At 33.8% G+C, this 22,177-nt stretch overlaps 1 protein-coding gene across 4 annotated transcripts in view; it reads right to left on the bottom strand.

Annotated features, from left to right (window-relative positions):
- Naaladl2 (N-acetylated alpha-linked acidic dipeptidase like 2) overlaps window positions 1–22,177 on the bottom strand; it is a 1,279,203-nt gene that overhangs the window by 870,652 nt on the left and 386,374 nt on the right. The window contains exon 1 of one of the 4 annotated variants that reach the window (XM_047564208.1): window positions 19,823–20,122. The exons of the other annotated variants lie outside the window; for them this stretch is intronic. Coding sequence (XP_047420164.1) covers window positions 19,823–19,871 — 49 coding nt within the window. The 5' untranslated portion in view covers window positions 19,872–20,122. Of the gene's footprint in view, window positions 1–19,822; window positions 20,123–22,177 lie in introns of those variants that run through there. 4 annotated transcript variants of the gene reach the window in all.

Raw genomic sequence — 22,177 nt, 5'->3', positions numbered from 1 at the left:
TTAAGGGGTGAATACCAGTGAGCACACAGATGAGAAGCACAACATTGTACATCCAACATGCTACATTCAAACTACAACTATGACAAACTGATTTGGGGGGACAAGGATCTTTTATTCTACCATGTTCTACACAATAGCCAGAGTGATCTTCTCAAAACACAAAGCAACTCATATGTCTCACTTCTTAGACTGGTAAAGACATCCTAATATACTTCAATCTAATCTAAACTCCTAACCAAGGCTGCAAAATCCTTTTAGGACCAGGTCTCTGCCTCCTCTTTCACCTTATCATCCCACAGTTCTCTAGTTCTTTTTCACATTCCATATTCTCTGACATTCTTTATTAGCCTGAAAAAGTTTTAGAACTTTATCTCATACCATTTCCTCTGCAAGGGCACTGTATTCCATGATAGGCACATTGCTGACTTCTCTCCATCCTTTAGGGCTCAGGTCAAATATTATACCTTCTAAGAGGTTCACCCTTACAATCCTATCTAAAGAGATCAGGTCCTTTATACCCTCCTTCTCTGCCATAGGAATTTATTACATTTTTTTTTTTTTGGAACACTGATTGCCAGCTGATATAACCTTATGTTTGGGTTCTTTTATTTATTAATCGTCTCTCTTCCTTCCTTTACCTTTCATTAGAACCTAACTTCCTAAGAGGAGAGACATTATCTGTATTATTACCTACTGTACCCACACATACAACAAATGGTGCTTAAAAAGTATTTAAGTTGATGAATATAAAAGTCATAGTGTTAATTTAAGCCCAGAAAAATGAACCATGAGAATAAACTTGAGAAATGTTTATGGTAGCCTATTAATAAATATATTAACCACTACTTTAGGGTAATGCTAGAATTAAGACTATGGGAACTCTTGGCCATTTTACTGAAACGTATTGATGGATGAATCATCCTCAATTGTTCTTTCGCTTGGCCATTATCAAATATTTTTAATATGTGAGACATCTAATAGAAAGTTAATTATTTTGTGCTTTTTATAATTGTTTCATGAGCATATTGTTACAAACAAAACCTCTAACCTCTCAATATCAATTTCTAAAACTTACTTTACAAGTTCTCCACAGCGTTTTCAGGTTTACATATTCACTGAGGAACCCCCACAGAGACACAAGGGAAAAAAGTTCGCTGATTATGAAAGTGAGCAGCAAATTATAATTTTTGAAAATTAAAATATCTTATTTAAATGTAAAAAGAATATCATATGTTCTGTATCACCTTAAGTGCAGGGTAAAAATAGTTTCTTTTCTGAATTATTACAAAAGATATTAAAATTTTGAATAAAAAAAAAGGACCAAATATGGTTTCTCCTGCTTAAATCCATCACTGTAAAGCCATTGTAGATAAATAAAAGTGATAAAGTAATTCAGTAACTCAATTTACAAAATCTCATTCACCAAAAGACTTTTCCCAAATCTGGAATGCTCGAAGTAACATACGATAGTAGATCCATAAGATACATTGAACCTCACTTGCCCTTTTATCTCTTTTTGAAATCTTTATCTCCTATTCTTGGCACATTCTTCTATGACCTCAATTTCCAGAGAACATTCTTGAGACAAGCACCATTAGGAGATACTCAAATATTTATTGAGCATATACCAAAAACTATTGTAGGAGTTTGGGATACATCAGGGATTAAAAGACATAAAGACTCTGCCCTCACAGAATGAAATCTGGTGAGATGGAGACAAACAAAAAAATAATAGATGTAACAAACAAGTAAATGATAAAGCAACAACAAAGGTTGAGAGAGTTCCTATAAGTTTGGCACAAAATAATCAGGGAGGCAAACCTGGCCTGATATTGAAGTAAAGCTTACCATATGTTTTATTTATCATTTAACATGAATATACCTGCACTTCACCACAGGAGCCCTGGTGTGTTTGATAATGTTAAGCCCCAAACTTTATTGAGGCCGACATGTAATCTTTCGTCTTTACATACAAGCTTCCTAAAATCCAAGTGTTCTAAATTTCTTCTCTTAATAGAGGAAGAATTGGGAACAGAGATAACTTTTTTTTAAAAAAGATGGTCAGGATAAGCTTAACTGAGTGGGTTGAACAGTGGCACCTGCAAAGAATATGTCCATCTAGAACTTAACTGTTGACCTTATTTGGTAATAGGGTCTTTTTCAGAGAATCTTAAGATGAGATCTTCCTGTATTTAGGGCAGGTCCTTATTCCAAAGACAGATGCCCTTAAAAGAGAAGGGCAGAGGAAGAGTTGAGATACAGGAGAGAGAAAGGCCAGGGGAAGATAGCAGCCAAGTTTGCAATCTACAAGTCAAGCTACAATTCAAGGAATATCAAGGGTTTCAAGCAGCCAATGGAACTTGTGAGAGAGGCAGTAAATAGACTTACATTCAGAGCCTCCATAAAGAACCAATCCCATCAACCCTTGCTTTCATACTTCTGGCCTCTAGAAATATAAAAGAATAAAATTTTGTTGTTTTGAGTTACTCAATTTGTAGTTCTTGTTACAGCAGCTCTGCTGAAATGAATATGGCTATTGAAAAAAGTAGCATTAGACCAAAGACTGAAAGAATGTGAAAGAGATAAGTAAGCCAAATGGATGTGTACTTGTGGGAAAAATATTCTAGGCAAAGGGAAGAATTACTTTAAAGCTGAAAAGAAGGACTATCCCAGGCATAAGCTAAGATGACCTCCACAGTTGTGTTGAGAACAAACGTGAGATGGGCAAGGACAGAAATAGGGTAACTAGTTAGGGCACCAGTAAGACGTTGCAAATAAATGGTGACTGAGACCAGGGTGCTTTTAGTGGGAGTGATGAGAAGTAGTCAAATTCTGGATATATTTGAAGGAAGAGATATTACAATTTCCCATGGACTAAATGTAGGCTGTGAAAAAGATTTTGTTATGTTTTTAGCCTGAGCAATGGGCAGGGGGAACTGTAATAACTTCCAACTGAATAGTGGAATACCAGAGTATGTCTAGGTGAGACTATAGGAAAGGCAGCATAGTTGCTGATGGTTATTAAATATCCACACAGAGATGGTGAGCATTTAATTGACCAGTGTTCTAAAGTCAGGAGTGAAATGAAAAGTGAAGTGCCATTAACATAGAGTTGATAGATCACTAAGGAGGAATGGAAGAGAGAGATAAGGACAGAGACAAATTGGGGGGCAATTCAACATTCAGAGAGCAGGCATAAGCAAATAAAATAGCAAAGAAGATTGGCAAAGAGTGAGTAGTAAAGATGAAAAACCAAGAAAGCATAGTATCTACAAGGCAATGGATGGGAGGAAGAAATCAATACTGTCAAATGCTGCTCATAGGTCAAGTAGGACAAGGACTAAAAATTTACTAATGGATTTAGGAGCATGATGATAATTAGTGTCCTTGATAAGAGCAGTTTTGGTGAATGGATGGACAAAATACCTGTGGAAAGTGGACTTAAGATTAAATAGGAGAAGAAAATAAAGGCAATTATTTGAATAGGAGAAGAGAAATAAAGGCAATTATTTTACCACAGGAGGAGAACGAAAATAAGACTGTATTTGGAAAGAGAAGTGAGTCCAAGAAAATTCTGAATAATCTTTTATTCACTTGAATGTATAAGTGTAAATTTTAAAATTCTTTTGAAGCAGCCAATCATATGAAATATAATACTAAATTTATTTAAATTCTTTTGAAGCAGCCAATCATATGAAATATAATACTAAATTTATTTATAAGAATACATTGAAACTCAAAATTTATGCAAAAAAAAATAATTTATATTTAAAAATTATGAATGAAGCATTTGCCTTAAGAGAAAAAAAGATCAAAAATATTGAAAAAATTTTAAAGGTATAGTATGTAACCAGAAACCACTTAAGAATATATACACATATAAAGACAAGGTCATTGAAAATAAGAAGCTGCTTTTTTTCTGTCTTTAGATAAGAAGACTATAATGTGTAGATCTACAATGGAGGGAATTAACTAGGAAATCTATATGGTGCTGACAAGATTAAGAGGGAGTGAAACTGGGTTTCTTTATCTATGCAATTAAAAGTGTCTATAGTCTACGTGTTCTTTAATAAAATAGACTTATCTTATTCTCCATGCCACATTAACAAAGAGGAATAAAGTAAATATAGAAGGAAATATATTTGGGTAAAAAAATAAACACCTTGAAGGCTCTACTTGTGTTGTGAAATGTTTTTTATAATTCTACAAACTTAATAAAAACAGTATTTTGTCTTCTGTGCTGAAAAACTTCATGCATAGCTACATACAATAATTTTAGCTACATTCAATTGCTGAGTTCAAAGAAAGATAGTGACAAAGATTGTATCCAAATATTGAAGGCCTCAGAAGTTCTGCAAGAGAGCAGGGCACTGGTGCTCTGGGTTCAATTCTTTGCTTTATGCTTTCTTTTACAAAAGAGGACAATTACATGCACCCTCTTTAATCTTACTGGCTTTCCCCCCCTCCATGCATCTTCTGAAGTACATTAATTATGAGAAAGAGTGTCAGACATCAAATGTGATGTTGTTACTGAATAATAGAAAGAGGAGTAAGGAAAAATCAGAAATAACCTCTCATTCTGCAGTGTACAGGGAAAAATGAAAAGAAAAGCAGAAGAGATACTGAGCTTACTACCAAAAAGAAAAATTTCAAGGGTGCTAGAAAAACCATTTCATTCCCATTAATGGATTAAATAACAATTACCAAAGACTAGGTGCAGAGTAACATGAGACATTGAATATCAGAAAGCAAAAATGTTAAAATTAAGATGCTTTTAAAAACTCAATTCAAAACATTAGATTTTGCAATGTTGGGAGCTTTTATAGCAATATGCTGTCATGGGGAATTTAAGTTTTAGCTGGATAGGCCATAACTTTTCTCAAAGATATTAATTTGCAAGATTGGCTAAATCTCAATTACTAGATTCAATAAACTGTATGTGGTGAGTAGGGCTTTACTTGGAAAAAACAACCTTATCAACTAATATATAGAAATCTTTCATTTGAGTTTCAAATTGCCAATCAATAATTCACTGCATGTTGAGTTCACGATTAATCACAACAGTTTTTCCTCTAAGTACTTTGTGAAATTCGTTTACATCTTGTTAGAGTGTGCTAAACATTTATCACTTTATTATGTATTCAGATTTAATTGCAAAGCCCTTTCAAAATAAGACAATAAGTAACCATCTTTGATGGGTCCAGTTTATAACTTGTGCTCTTGTTCAAGTTCATTTCATGTCAAATTTATACGTAGAAATCTAATATTTGAAAAGTGTGCTCTTGTTTTCAGAAGTACCCTAAAAGAGCATCATATTTAACTACATGAAAATCCTCTTTATCACCCCTAACTACAGGTTATTAAAGTTATACTTACTGTATCTATTAAAAAGGAATTCACTCTCTTATGATAGTGGACTTCTATATTTTATTACAAGGAAAAATCATGCCATCTTTAAATTATAGAAAAGTTCTTCCTTATATTCAGTTAACATTAGTTGGCTTGTAGCTACCATCTATAGGTCTTAATATTTCTCCCTTGCAGTTCTACTTAAATATTCTAATCCATAAATACTTTAAGATAGTTATGCATACCACTATAGCTCATTAATGAAAGGAAAATGTATTTGCAAAACTGAGTAGAAATAATATTCAGTGAATCCTAAAATAAGAAATCTGAAAGGTAATAAAATTCCTGGAACTAAATGGTTGTATTCAAAATAATGTTTAGGGCTTTTAAGGGACACAGGGGAGACTTCTTTGGATGCTTGAAATTGGCAGAGTAGAGACATAAGCAAAGACTGAGGAAATTTCTATCTACTCCATACACTTATTTATGAAAGGATGATTCAATTAGAGATAACAGAAGAACCAATTTAATTAATTTCTGAGAATACATTGACCAGCTGCATACATTTGTTAACTGCTGTACTGAATGACTGAGCTCTAATGTTTAGTGGAGAAAAGGGAAAAAGGAACAAGTACATGGATGCAAAATACATGAAAATAGAACTGAAACTTACCTAAGAGTCAAAATATATTATTAGAATGGCTCCTATTATGGACTGAATGTTTATGTTCCCTCAAAATTCTTATTTTGCAATTTGAAGCAGTTTTAGCTGGTTAGGTTCAAGAGGCAGTATTTGGAAGTGGCTCTTCAGATATGAGGTTATGATAGAGGTGGGGCATCCCATGATAGAGTTAGTGCACTTAGAAGAAGAGAAAGAGGGACCACAGCTTTTTCTCCAGATGAGGCCAAAGCAAGAAGTGAACATCATCAAGCCAAAAGGAGATTCCTCCCTATGATCTGAATCTGTTAAAGCCTTGATCTTGAACTTTTCAACCTCCACAACTGTGAGAAATACATATCTGTTGTTTAAACCACTCAATATATGGCATTTTTGTATAGTAGCCCAAGTTAAGACAGCAAACAAGACATCCCCTCATCCAAAATGCCTTGATTCAGATCATCTTTTGATGGTTATGAAAATTCAATATAGCAAAAGAAGATACATCATTTAACACAGTCAACAGAATTGTTTTAAAAATAAAGACTCTCAAGCTGTGGAATTTCAGGTATGACCCAGAGAATGAGGAAAAATTAAGAAGTGTGGAATAATAAGATTTTAGAAACCTTAAAATCTTGACAGTTGTCATTTATGTAACTTTTTTTTAAGAGCACAGAGCAGGTTATATCACACGAAATCTTTCCCATTTGTGATAAAAATTCCCCCAATATAAATATTTAATAACAATTATAACTCTGAAGAATTTTATTGCATTATTTTGTGCCAAAGCACTATAAGAAGCTTCCACAGTGGAAAGGAAAAAGAGGGATAGAGGGTAGTTAGTGGTGGAAGAAAGATAATGCAGCAAACAAGATGAAAAATAAAAACAAATTAAAAACCTTAACTACTCTGAATTTTTTTTATAAGTCCTCACTCTCATTGTTTTGCTCTGATGGAGGGTTAGAATTAAGAGTTCAAATCTTACTCAGTATCCTTTTCTAACTCAGCAAGTACAAAAGTGAAGAGACAAGATTCTTTGTATATTTTTGTGCAAACTGTATTATTCTGCTAAAATTCTAATATCTGATAACATAAAATAAATTCATATTATGCATAATGAAAATAAAGCTGACTAAAATATTAGGTTTTTGTAATATTCCCAAAATGTACTTATTTCCCCTAAAGAATCCAAATTTCTCTTTTGTCTATTTTTATTAGTTATAGGGAATTTTTTTAAAAAAAATTAGAGTATTAATATAAGTACTATAGAGGTATTTTATTTATAGAAATAAGCATTTACTTATGTATTTGAAACACAAATGTCACTTTCACATTTAGTTTTAACAGTCCATGTAAAATAAAAATTAGGCAAATCACAATCTATTTTAACCCTTGTTGTCAATATAAAACTTAAATTTGAAATTGCCTTTGAATGCTGATCTAAAATGCAGAAAATCCCTTTGTATTATAATGTTTATACTGAAAATTATAGTTCCTATAGTCATAAATAAAGGGACACATTTTTTTCTTAGAAAATAAGGTATACTTCTTTTTGGAAGAAAAATAACATATCAACAGGAATGTATAAGGATGTAAAGTGAATTACACAATTTTGGATGTAGAAAGGACTTTAGAAATCACCTTAATGCTGTTGGAATTATGGATTACTTTGAAAATCTAATGAACTCTGTAAACTCTGCCTCTCTAAAAATGTACATGAATACAAAAATCTTTAATTTAGGCCCATCAACTGGTGATCCATAAAGGAGTTTCTGGGAAGTCCATAACTCCTCAAATTTCTACACAAATATTGGTTTGCATGAGTGATAAACCATTTTATCTACCATCCAAAATCTATTTTTTCACTCCTGCTTTTTGGTTGTTCAGAAAATTTGTGAGCAATACATGAATGCTCATATTAAATTTTTTCACGTGTAAAGTCAGACATCCCAAGAGCAGACAGATTGATACCAAGAGCTAAATGTGTTCTTAAAGATGGTGTTGACTTTTTTCATCCAATCATAAATTTTAACAAACCAGCTCTTCCTGTCCTCCTGGCAGCCAAATAAGATATTTAGTAGTAAAAAAATCACATCATCCAAGACAGATGCTTATTGCATCTTATCATATAAATAAGACATTTGTAAAATATTTAGGTAGCAAAATATCAAGTACATTGAATTGCAATGTACTTGGTTCATGTCAAGATTTCCAGTCAAGGTTATTTTTCCTTGAGAGTTCACTTTATGCTTTCATATGCATATAGATTGCCCTCACACCCCAGAGCCTTAGGTATAAGCTCTTGAGACCAGTACTTGCCATGACATGTCATTCACATAAAATGCCTGCAGTCATAACACACGTTTTGTCACCCTGTACATTCTTAATTGCTTTGCTGCGCACCTGCTGCAATGCAACCTGTCAATTTGCCAGGAAAGGGGGCTAGGAAATCCCCATGCTGCCTTCTTGTCCACTATGCAAGTATTCTGTAAGTACTTGGCACATTAAGTATCCATAGGAAAGTCTGGGGTCAAAAGGCATTGGTATTCACTTCTAACATACGAGCAAACTTGTGAAGAGAATCTGTTGCTTTCCATAAAAGCAGCTCATGGAAAAGGTGACTAACATCTATAGCATGTGCACAAATATTCATGTGCAATCTGGTGAATGGACACAAAGCCCTTACTACATAAACATGCATGGGCTGAGATGAAATCAAAATAGCCTAATGCCATCTTCTCTGTTTAAAATTTAGCTAGCCTTATAACTACTATAATTGGTGGGCTGGAATCAAGCTTTGTCCTATCCTAGAAAAAACAAAGTCAGCACTCCAGGAGTCTAAAGTTTGCTAGGCATGCACTATGAATTAACACTCAGAATTCTCCAGACAAGAGTCATGCTAGCATGACTTTGTTTACCTAGTTTCTTATCCCTGAAATACTCTTTCCATTTATTTGATGGGATAATTCTTCATTTTTTTTTTAGGTTTAACCAAATATAACCTATTCTGCTTGAATTTTCCTCTTTTTACTATTTGCTTTCAGGAAGGATGACTCCTACAATTATTATAACTTAAAAACTAGTAATATCTTTAGACATTGTTTTAACAATAAAATGTGGTGACTTAAATTCCCATGACCAGTAATTTGTACATAATAGGTTTCCCATGCCACCTTTATTTTATTTTGGCATCACGGATTGAATCCAGGGGCATTTTAACCACTAAGCCACATCTCCAGCCCTTTTTATTTTTATTATTATTATTATTTTTTAATTTTGAGACTGGGTTTCTCTAAGTTACCTGAGGCCTCGCTAAGTTGCTGAGGCTGACTTTGAACTTCTGATTCTTTTGCTTCAGCCTCCGAGCCACTGGGATTACAAGCATGAGCCACTGTACTTGGCCTATCCCTCCTTTTCAAGGTGTAAAAAAAATATATATATATATATATATATTTATATATACTTGTGTAAATATATAATTGTATATTGTATATTTATATATTTATACTTGTATAATACTTGTATATACTTGTATACTTGTATAAAATATTGTATAAACTTGTATAAATATTTATATATTTAAATACATTATATATATGTGCATATATAGATAGATAGATAGATAGATAGTGTGTGTGTGTGTGTGTGTGTGTGTGTGTGTTTGTGTGTGTGTGTGGTCCTGAGAATTGAACTCAAGGCCTCACCACCAAACTACATCCTCAAATACTTTTATTTGTTTATTTTTAATGGGTCAGGATTCAGCTTGGTTAATCCTGAACTTGCAGTCTTCTTGCTTCTTTCAATAGCTGGGATTACAGGCATGCGGCACCATACCTGGCTAAAAAATGTTAGGGCTAGGAATGGAGCTCAGTGGGAGAGTGGTTACTTAACATGTGTGAGGCCTTGGATTTAATTGCCAATACCACAACAAAAGAAAACTAAATTTTTATAAAATGTCTACATCCCATGTGTACTGTGTATTCAAAAGTACTCAACAAGCTAAGGCACCTTATTTTACAAAATCCTGAATATATATCTTTGGAGAATGTTATAATATGGATGGAAGACAAAAATCATGTTAGCCAAGATGTTCAAGATTAAAGAAAAAAAAAATGGGGGTTTGCAAATTTCACTTACATACTGAAATATTTATCAATTGAGTGACAATAATCCATATTTACTAGATTATATCTGTGACATGTGTAAAAGCTTCAATGAAAGCTGAATGGCAGACCCCAAACTAAAATAGTTGGAAAATCTTGCACTTCTCCGTAAAACAAGAAATATAGATTTATATATTTCAAAAACAAATAAAATAGTTTGATTAATTCATTATGTAAAACTAAATTAATGAATGCATACCACTGCATTCATAACTACTGCTAAGAGCATTGTCTACATTCAGTCTTTTGTATCCACAAGTTAAGAGCATTGTCTACATTCAGTCTTTTGTATCCACAAGTTCCACTTCAGTGGATTCAAACAACCACAAATCAAAAACGTGAAAAATAAATCACATCTTTATTGAATGTGTATGAACTTTTATTTCTTGTCACATTACCTAAATAATACTGCATGATACTGCTTTATATAGCATTTACTTACATTAGATATTATAAGTAAACTAGCAGTGACTTAAAATGTAAGGGCTGATGTGCATAGGTTATATGCAAATATTAAGCCATTTTAAATAAGGCACTTGAGCATCTGAGATTTTGGTTTCCACAGGGGGTACTGGAACCAATCTCTCTCAGATACCAAGGGACCACTGTACCTGAAATGTTCAACAGATTCTTTAGCCAATGGACTTAATTAGCAGGTCAAGAGGAAATGGTAGGAGAAGAAATGGGTGAAAATTACTACTCATTAGCTCCCACTGTGAGGAGGTAGGGGATGCCCTATTGCAAGAAAAATCCATACTGACTCCCTGATGAGGCTCTCAAAATAGTATCTCTAATAGCTGTGGTTATAAAGGCTACTGAGTTCACCAAAGTGACCAAAGGAGACATCACAGTATCAAAGTTAAATTACCATACCTTTAATTAGATTCTAAAAATTCAAGAGGGAGCAATTACAGATGTTTATCAAGGAATTCTAAAGCTATATGAAACATATTTTATTTATATCTATACAAATCTATATATTTATTATTTATTCACATATGTATATGTTATTTTTTTTCCTTTTTTACATTACAATGTAATGTCTCCCTTGGTAAACTATAAGTAGCTGTGGTTCATGTCTCCTTGAATTTAGCTTCAGTGGCTTCTAATAATATGCCTGATACATAATTGTATCTCAATCAATATTTGTTAAATAAATGCTATAGTTTGGATCTGAAATTCCACCCAAAGGACTGTGTGCTAAGGGTTTTGGTCTTCAGTTTGGTGCTTTTGGAAGGTGGTAGAATCTTTAAGAAATGGAGCCTATGGGTAGGTCTTCAATCATTGGGGAGGGGTCCTTAAAGGTGGTCATTGGGTGCCTGGCTCTTTCTTTCTTTGTCTCCCAGCTTCTGTGAGGTAAGCAGCTACTCCAACACCCACCTCCACTGCAATGTGCTTGCCTTGCTATCAGCTCAAAAGTAACAGAGCCAACGAACCATAGACTAAAATCCTCCAAAACTATGGGTTGACATAAGCCTTTCTTCCTTAAAGACTGATTATCTTACATATTTTGTCAAAGTGACAGAATACTAACACAATGAACAAATATGCATAATACTAAATTTAGTACATTTAAATTTATTGTATAAACTTCAGTTAAATACTCTAAAGTTGAGTTTCCAGTTTGCTGAAAGGAGAAACTAAGGGAGCCTATACTTATTTAAGACTGTGATTATGAGTCAGAGACTTGGGTTTGAATCCCAATTCTGCTATTTAGTTCCTATATAATCTGAGGCGCCTCAATAGAAAGGAAAATGAAGGACAGTTCTCACCAGATGGGTGTGACTCTTAAATCAGGCATGTTTGTAGTAAATATATCATCTAGTAAGGGCAGCAGACAGTAACTAATCTTACTATCATTGTAATCATTATCATAGATACTAGATATCTGTTAATCCTAACAATAAGGTTTTTACACATATTCCTGATTGAAGGATGAGAATCTGTGAAATAATCACTTTAATGACAAGCAGTCACTAAAAATAATAACAATATTATTTTTGCACTATATAAGCCCTTAAGAACCTCAAAAGGCATGCCATTTTTTAATAAAAAGATTTTTTTCTTAGGCCCTCCCATTTCTATATTAAAATATTAGAGATCATTGAGTGCCTCTAGAAAGTATCTTTTATTTAAAATGAGGCAATATATTTCTTAACTCAAAAGTGAGTTTCTAGTTTCCTGCAGAAAGATATTTAGAGGTGATGATCTTTAATTCTCTTAACATTTAAGTACTCAAATACAACAACAAAATGTCCTTTTTGTACATATACCACTTTAAACTCCTCTGGAATTCTTCATTTTTAGCCCACATGGCAAACTTTCACTGGCTACAGAACAAGAAAGGAAAAACTTTGACGCCAGATGCTGAAGATCAATAGCTATTCCCAAAGTTTATAGCATAATTAAAATGTGTAAGAGGAATAATTTTCTCTTCAAACCCTAAGGCTAAGCTTGGAATTATTGACTAAGTCAAAGTTATGTGGTGTAACATTTTTTATTATGTTTATGGATAATATAAAGGAGATTATGGCTTTTACATGTAATTTGTTAAGTTAGAAACACTGAAGAGGAAATATCCATAGCATCAGCAAAGCATCAATTGTTTAAAAACCTCTTTAAGGTGTATTTTACAGAGGTAAATCTATACTCCTTAAGACTAGTTTGTGGTCACCTAAAACTTCAAACTGAAGGTTAATGGTCAAAACATTCTTGAATTTAGTAGAACCCATTTACTTCAAACTACTTCTTCAGAGCTTTATCACCTTCAATAAAAGTGCCAGGAATGTAGGTATGATGGAAAAGTCATAAGAGCGTAAGGATAGGTAGAACAAGAGGAATCCTGATTTACCCACATGGAAAGCACTATGTGTATTCATGAAGTTAAGTGAATTTTTGTAAAATACAGTACAAAGAGAAAAGCAGATATATTAGCAGGATAGTGGAATGTTGATAAAATATTGTATTTTCAGTAATAAATTTTATTAACTTTTGCATATCCAAATAAATGATAAATATTTTATATATTCTCTTTGGATTGTCTATGTTTGTTTTAATGGTAGTTCTTTTAAAATGGTGTACCTGGAAAATAAAATGATGGAGATGCAAAAGAGTGAAATACATCTAGATTTACATTTTAACTCTGCCTCTTATTGGCATTTAGTAAGTTCCTAATTGCATTTTTTTGTTTATTATCACTGTTATCAATGATGGTAGTCATAACATAAAGATACAAACCCTAATGGCAAACATTAATTATCCAGGGGTCTCAAAATCTTTGAGTAGGTAAACATTAATGCCAACCTTATTTTGCTTTTTTCAAACACAGTCAAATGGAATTGGGTCCTTACCAACCCAGAATCTCATAGGTCTGTCACATTCATGCTAAATGAACAGTAGTGTAGGCAGATGCTTTTCTAGTGTTAAAAGATGAGAAGATACCATATAAAAATTTATGTGTAGTGAAGCCCAGGTGCTCCACTGTTTTCCAAAAGGCTTGATGGATTTAGAATGAAATACACTCTCTGTAGTATTATAGTCCAGTGGCATACTATCCGAAGATGACTGGCTTGAATAGGCTTCTGTGGGTGGTGTCACATGGTAGAGTGAGAGTATTCTAAAGTAAAAATCTCTAACTAAATAAGAAGAGACACCAGTAACACCTCACGCACACTCTCTTCTATAAGCTCACTCACAACTCTGAAAAATGGCATAATAATCACCTACATTTTTTTCCTGTTGCTTTTCCACGTTCACTGACACAAACTCCACTGCTTTTGCTGCTGGCCAATCCTTTTATTTTTCTCTCATGGATTCCACACTTCACACGGAGCCCCACCCTAACTCTGGGCTGGATAAAAGCATCCTTTACTACAAAGATACAGGCCCCTTGGCAGGTGTTCCATCACCCACTCTTCTTTGTAACTCAGCAAATTTGTCATTATACCCACTTTTTCCTTCTAGAAAAAGAAAACTGTACTTTATTTCTTTAAAGATACTCTAGTGATCCAACTTCTTCTCCTCCTGACTTGAACCTTCTATTTTAGCACCGTCATTCTCTCCCTCACTGAAATTCAGTTTTCTCATTTGTGAAAAGAGCAAATTGTATTTACTTCACAAAATTAGTGTTATGTAAGTACATTCTTCTTTCTCCTATTCCCTGACTCTATTTGTTTTCCAGGGCTTTATTATATCACTTTATTACTTTAAGCTCCTTACAGCTGGACTGTACAATTGTGTCTTCCTCTTTTATCTCATTTCTGATTATTTTCAAATTATTTTATTGCATTCTTCCTCATGTCTCACCCTAATTCCAGGTTGGGATCTCCAAATTCTAACTACTTGACTATTTTGTCATTTGATATTTTTCACACTTCTAATATGGAAATTCCTACCATGTTGTTTTTGTCAGCTGTTTCACTGTTGTCACTAAAAGATCTTACCAAAACAATTGTAAAGGAGGAAAAGTTTATTTGAGGACTCATGGTTTCAGAAGTCTTAGTCCATAGAAGGCTTGCTCCATTCCTCTGGATTTGACATCACATTGAACATCATGGTGGAAGAGTGTGGCAGAGGGAAACAGCTCACATTGCAATCAGGAAGCAGAGAGAGAATGTCCACTCTTCAGATACATATTCCAGAGCCATGACCCTAATTCCCATCTCCTCTAGCCACATCCTTCCACTTTAGTTACCGCTCAGAGGATTAAATCACTGATTGAGTTAAGACTCGTACAACCCAATCACTTCTCCTCTGAACCTTCTTGCCTTGTATCCCATGTGAACTTTTGGGGGACACCTCACATCCAAACCATAACACATGTATTTCCCTGAAAACTGTCAGGTGAATCTTCTCTCTTGCCTGTGAACCCATTTAAGTTTCTCTCATTTCTGCTTCAACTTTAAACTCTGTCATCTGTTTTCTTATCTTCTGGCTCTTCTACCTATTCTCGTATCCTTCTACCTATCTCAGCTGTCCATAGTGTCATCTACCACTTACATCTTAAAAATTTCCAATCTTTAATTTGATGCTAGTTCTCTTTCCCAAGGACTAACCTCATTTTTTACAATTTAAATCCTGACCATTTTTATCAAAAGACTCCACTTGCAGTTCAGCATAATTTTATTGAAAGCAGTCTCATTATATTTCTCTTCCCTAAACTCTTCACCACCTGACATTCTCTAAATCAGTGAAGAATATTATTCTCTCTCATCTAAGCCAGAAACCTCAAAGTTTTTACATTTTTCCCCTCCTTCCTCACTCCATGCTAGCAAATGCCAATCTAACCTCAAGCATCTCTCAAGTGTATTTATTGTCTTCAAGTCCCACCATCACTACTTGGATTTAGTTCTTCATCATTATGAGATGATAGACAAGGATGAGGACAAAATTCAAAGTTTAAATAATGATGATGATGGCGACAGTGGTGATAGAAAAACACCTAGTATTTACCAAGTGGTGAGGAAAACACCTAGTATTTACCAAGTGCCACAGACTGCTACAGTGTTCAACATACATTATTTTAATCTTCACAATCACCCGGTGAGGACCATATGCTCAATACACACAAAAATAAATAACCACATAACTAAGAATTTATCAAAGGCAAGGGTCTTCTCTTTCATGTCTAGAACAATCAGGTAAAAGAGATCATAATAAATAAAGACATTAATATTTAGATGATTCACAAACAAAATATATCTGAAGAATAACATATCCAAAGGTAAAGGTTTCAGATTTATCCTGCACTCACAATTTTTGTATTGGTGAGAACTCATCTAGGTAACCTCCACCAGAATCACTGCATTACAAAACCTGAGCAAATAAGGAGGAACACATTCTTTAATTTTGAACAACAAAGCAGTACTTCCAATTTCTTAGAATAAAGGGATTATATGTCATCTATTATTCTTCTAGGACATGCTTTTTCAATTTTAAGACAATTTTTATTTGACAATGGTTTATTTTTAGTTAATTTTTGTTTTGTTTTGTATTGATCATGTTAATTGCTGCTACTTTATGCTCAACTAATTTTCATGTTTGAATAAATGTAAATTGGATAGACAGGAATAACACTATGATTTTATGTTTGCTTTTTCTGAGGATATAAAACTTAAACTTGTTGAAATCATATTATGTGTTAGCTAAGGTTCTAGGCAATAGAAATACAGCAATAAACATGCCTGCTATGGTCTTTCATTGTGGGAGAACATTTTATGCAGGGAGTATGAAATAAAATATGCAAAAAGGAAAACGGCTCATGGTAAGATAGTACAAAAATTAAAATCACACATTAAGATATACTGGCTGCTTCAGTTTGAGAGGTTAGACAATGTATCACTGAAATATTAATCTGGTAAGTGAACGACAGAAGGAATGTACATAGGAGGTTCAGCAGGAACAACCAGTAGACATGGATAGGGGTTCAGCTTGGTGTATTTTTGGAGGAAAAGAGATGGAAATTTTTTTGTCAGATTTAAATAACCTTTGTACATTTCTGCCTGAAATTAACATCCAATTTACTAGCTATTTCCTTTTTTAGTGTGATTATCAACTTAACTAAATTCAATTTCGTATGAAGACTATTTTTCTAGAATGTTCTATGGTTTACATACCAATGTTACTACAGAATTTTACTAAATCACATGCATATTATGATAAATAATATGACTTATACTTAACTAATTATTAGAAATATAAGCAATATTATTGGTTTTCTAATCTTAAAAAAAATGTTGCTCAAAAAAAAATCCACATAGGTCAAATGAAAGACTGGAAATGACATAAAATATAACCCTCAAATTGATGAAAAATCAGACTTGAATGAAAGCATTACTATTTTATTATTAATTTCTCTCCCCCTGCCCCAAATTCCTATTTAGCTCTATGGAAAATCATTACTTAATTCAATCTGAAGATCACAAATGATTAATGTCTTTATTATCAGTGCCAATGTGCTCTTCTTACTCTTTATCCTCTCTCACGTAAACACATATCTGCCACAGTGACTGTACTGAACTCTTCATTAGTCAAAATGAATGAGCAACCCCTACATAGAATTTAAGAGGAACTCCAGGGGTGACAACTGGGTAATATCATAGATTTAAATTTTTTTTAATTTTCTCTTTTTATGTTCTAAAGTTTTAAATCATGCATATTCTTGGATCTTATAGAGTTATTTTTTTCTTCTTGCATGCTAGGAATTGAACCCAGGGTTTTGTACATACTAGTACAAGTTACACAAATGTTCTATCACTGAAATACACCCTTAGCCCAAGTTCATATTTCTTAATTATTATTTTGTCTTTTCCTTTCTTATTTTCAGATTTATTCTATATTTAAATTTTTTCTACATAACTTTCCCTGATAAATAATCTGTTAAGAAAGTGCTTTTAAAACTCAAAAGAAAATCATCCAGATTTTGAGATGATAGATTCTTAGATGAATTAAATAATATTAATTTTCTTCTCTGTATAACTCTTCTTTGTTTTTATTCTTATTACCTAATAAGTTTTCCATTTTGGTAAGGTCTGTCTATTGTTATTTATAAAAACCATTTTGACTTCGATTTCATGTTTCATCAAGAAATCTGTGCCTCTTTTGAACATTTTTATACCACTTGGACACCACAGATTTTGAAACCAGCTTCTTACTTTCTCTTGGCCTCTATGGAGTTTCAAAGCAAATTCGTGACCTGTTTTATAGTTTCTCAGGATGCTGCAGCGTATATTTTGTATATGGATTTTAACTGTCATATAATTTTGAACTTATTTGCTATTATATTTTCTTATTTTTAGCCTATTTCAAAATAGGATTTTTTAAAAAATCATTTTTGTTTCCAATAAGAGAGGAAAATATGGAAGCAACTAGATGGATAGACATAATTTCTGTGCCTTGTCTCTGAGGTACTTTTGGTCAGGAGAGACTCTCCATCTAGCCACTTATTCTAATTTGTCAAGTTGCCAGAGTCAGTTCAAATCATATTTTCTCTATGAAACTATATAAATTCTTAGATTACTTTATAATGTCCTGCTTATCTGTGGTTTTAAAACAACCAATAGTCAGTGAGAGAGGAAACAACTTTCACCTTTTGTGGCCAAGTGGATTTTCCCATCTCAGAAACCTGTCACTAAGAAATGTGGATGTGGTGAAGAACTTTTTGAGATTTATCAATAGCTTAATGTAAGATGGAACTTGTCTGTGATTGCATTAAAAGTCCATAAACAAGGAGGAAAATAAAATACAGTGACCCTTCAATTTTTTGTGTGTCTCATGTTCTATTTTCAGAGGAAGTCATTTTTGAGAAAATAAAGGAATCACAGAGATGGAATTGACTTCTAGAGTTTAATCAGTTCTCAAAATCAATCATTCACCCCAGTACCAAGATACTCAGCAAATTTAATTGTGTTGGACCTTTTGCATGTTTATTATGCATTGCCTAAATTCAGTAGTTGATTTTTCAAAGAGTTTCTCTTTTGGACTATTTTAGTAGATGAAATTCTATAATCTTCTAAGTCACACTACTTTTTTTAAAATATACAATATAAAACTTGCATTACACTGATCAGAGGTTTAAAGAGGATAGATAGATTGCTTTCCAATATGAATGTCTAAACATCATTTATGAAAGCACCTTCTAAAATATTCAACTGTGTAGATGGCTAAATGTATCTATCAATAGAGCCACAAAATAGTCCTGTCAAATAAAACTGTTCACACATACAGTTCCTGATGAGAGATTAGAAGCTCAAGGGATCAACTCAATGCCCTTTTATGTGTTTTCATCCTAATGACATTTCTTTGCAATCTTGTCAGTTGCCCATTTTTCCTTTACTTACATATCAAGTGTGATACTTTCCAATAAGTCAAGTACATGCTTGGTCAATAATCCTCCCAAAATAAACTGTGATAAAAAGAAGGCTGGCTCACTATCCTACTCAATTAGCTAAATTTGTTTAAACTCTTTCCAAAATTCAGAGGAGAGCATACAATGTAATAATTACATGGTGTTTATACACATATAATCATCAGATTAATGCTGCACCTTTTGTTCCATTCCTTTAAGAAAAGAATCGGATTCAAAGAAGGATCCAACCTTTGAAATACATGGAAATATTTTAATACCATTATTAATCATAATGATTAAACAAATATGGCATCTTATAGATATGTATCACCTTTTCGTCAAGGCTGTACAGTAACTTTAACTGAAACTTAAAATATTTTCCTTTGAAACACTTTCAGTGACATGGAGTATCATTTAAATAAAAGGGGATTAACTATGCCTTTCAGACTAAAAGTCCAGCAACAAGCTCTATATTTCAAAATGTTTGAGCTGGCTTTTCCCCCAAGAGCAGGTTTTAAACAAGTACCACATTATTAACCAGTTTTATCTCATGTTCCATTTAAATACATCACTTGTTTTATTTCTCATAAAGGAAAGATGCTATTTTCATTGATAAAGACAAAGAACAAAAGAGCTCCTCAGCTCAGTTATATATTGATTTCAGTAAGTATTTATCATGTTTTACTTCGGATTTCATTTTTTACTCTCATTTCCCTGCTCCAGGAATTCTCTCTTGTGCCTGCGTGAATTCCTCAAGCCATCTTCACATGAACCTTTGCCTAACCCGTTTGTTTAGGTCAGACTCACCTGGGATTTCATGCCTTGTCATTTTCAGAATTTTACTTGCTCCAAACATGCTCGAATTTGCTCTTAGCTTATGAGACCTCTCCAGCAAAGCTTCTGAAAGCCACAACTCCAAAATGCTCTGTTACTGCAATGCCTAAATTTCAACTCCAAAATGCCGCAGGTCCTCAAATGTTCAAACCTCTCGAAGGGGTGCTGGAAGCTTTCCTCCTCATGGAAATGATAGGCTAAACAAGAGTTCCTTGCACTTCTCTCAGCTAAAAATGCTGTTTAAGGTCTATAGGCTAGAAGATTCACAAATGGGTAAGTGCTCTTTGGGTTCCAGAAAGATTTCAAGGCACTCACAGGCATGGTTTACCTTGATGAATGCAGAGATATTTTTCCCACCACAGAAAGTAAACATGCACACCGAACCAGTATAACAGGTTGGAACATACAGTACTGCTACCCTCAGGCTGCAACTTAGAAGTACAGACACTAAGGCACCTTCCTACCCAGATTTTGTTTTCCTTTTAGTAGCCATACACAATAAAGCATAAATTTTTGTAAGATTATCATAAAACGATTCTATGCATGTGCATATGAATTTTCAACTGACCCTGGTTGTAATGAAACTAAATGTCTTAAAAGCCAGTATGACCTCTATATAGTCACAAGACAACACAGCCTGGATAGACCAGTCCCACAATAGCCTAACTGAACACTAGACAATGCTTTCATGGTCATGACCACAGAAACGGAAGATGTCAATAGGGAAAATACTTATAGGACTGGTTTCCCTTTACGAAATCAGAAAGCAAATGCCTCTAGAAAATACTGTGCCACATTCTTCCATAAAATTACAGGCTCTGGGTGCCTGGGGTGGAGACCTGAGTTCTGGCAGCTGCTTCTATAAAACCAAAGAGAATTTTCTTAACTTCATAGGATCTCTGCTTTTTTTTTGGTATCTTAACATGTAAAGACATTAAACTTGAGGACCTCTGAGCTCTCTCCTAACTTGAAAATATTAATATTCTCCAGTTATTTTCCTTCCTCTGACAGTCAAATTCTCCTTCAGTCGGTTGGTAAAGAATCTCTCCTGCTGATTGCAATCGAGTGCTGGCACTGCCTTCCCAGGGTCTAGCCAACTTTTCTATACTTGCAACATTTGTTTTTTCAACTGAGTCCTATGCTTTTGTAGCCTTTAGAGTAGTGATTTCCTAGAGCTAGATGAGGAAGAAGGTTCAGGTGCAGTGGCACACAACTATAATCCAGTGGCTGAGGCGGGAGGATCACAAGTTTAAGGTCAGTCTCAGAAACCTAGTGAGGTCTTAAGCAACTTAGCTAAACCCTGTCACAAAAAAAAGATGTTCAAAAAAGTGCTGGGGATGTAACTGTGGTAAAGCACCCCTGGGTTCAATCCCTAGTACCAAAAATAAAAATAAAATAAATAAAACAGAGAGAGAAAGAAAAACTGAGGAAGATTTTTTTTTTTTTTAAATCAGAAATGTTCAAAAACATCCCTGCAGATGCTGTGTAGGCAGCCTGAGTACCTAATATGTGTTGAACAGCCCAGAGGAACAGAAGAGACCCGCCCTCCTCACTGCCCCCTCCCCCCAATCTTAAGGTCATCTCTTCTCACAAGGTTTCTCCAGCTTGTGAGAACTCAGAAATAGTTTTTTTTTTTTTTTTAATTCAAATAATCCCAAGGGTGAAGTAATAAATTGTATTTTTAAAAAGTGGTAGGTGACTTTGTACATTTTTTGACCAAGAATGCAAATGGAGAAAGAAAACAGAAAAAAAAAAAAAAAAAAAAAAAAAAAGTTGCTAGTGACTGTTCCTGAGATAGGAAGGACTCGGTAGGTAAGATACATAGCTGCATGATAAAAGATTATTTCCTTTTTTAAAAATAATCCTGACTAGGACATTCCATGCTGGCTAATAAGAATACTAGGACAAATAGAAAATATTTGTTCATCCTGAGAAAAAAAGAGGTTAAGAAGGCAGCTCTGGAAAAATTTAGAGTAAAGCTTATCTAGGTGGCTGCATGTTTGAAAGGGGGCTGCCTTCTGTATCATCTAAGCCACAGCCCTCCGCTCCTATTACAGACTGACACAGAGCACTTGGTGGTATCAACGGAGTTTGCACATGTTACACGAGGAAATAATTCTTCTTCCTTTCCTCAACAATGCTTAGAAAGCACTAGCCAGATTATTTATACATTTTATTTGTATTTTCAAAGACTAGAAAAATAATTTTTACATTGTCTTCCCCTAAATAACTGTTTTACGGATCCAGATAATATTATAAACCTTCATGTACATCTTAATTTCTCTGTGGGGTTACATTGGATCTGAAAGAGAGAGGCTGCTTTTTATA

This window comes from Sciurus carolinensis, chromosome 9, assembly GCF_902686445.1.
Source record: "Sciurus carolinensis chromosome 9, mSciCar1.2, whole genome shotgun sequence".
Lineage (NCBI taxonomy): Eukaryota > Metazoa > Chordata > Mammalia > Rodentia > Sciuridae > Sciurus > Sciurus carolinensis.
This window is presented reverse-complemented; position numbering and strand designations above follow the sequence as displayed.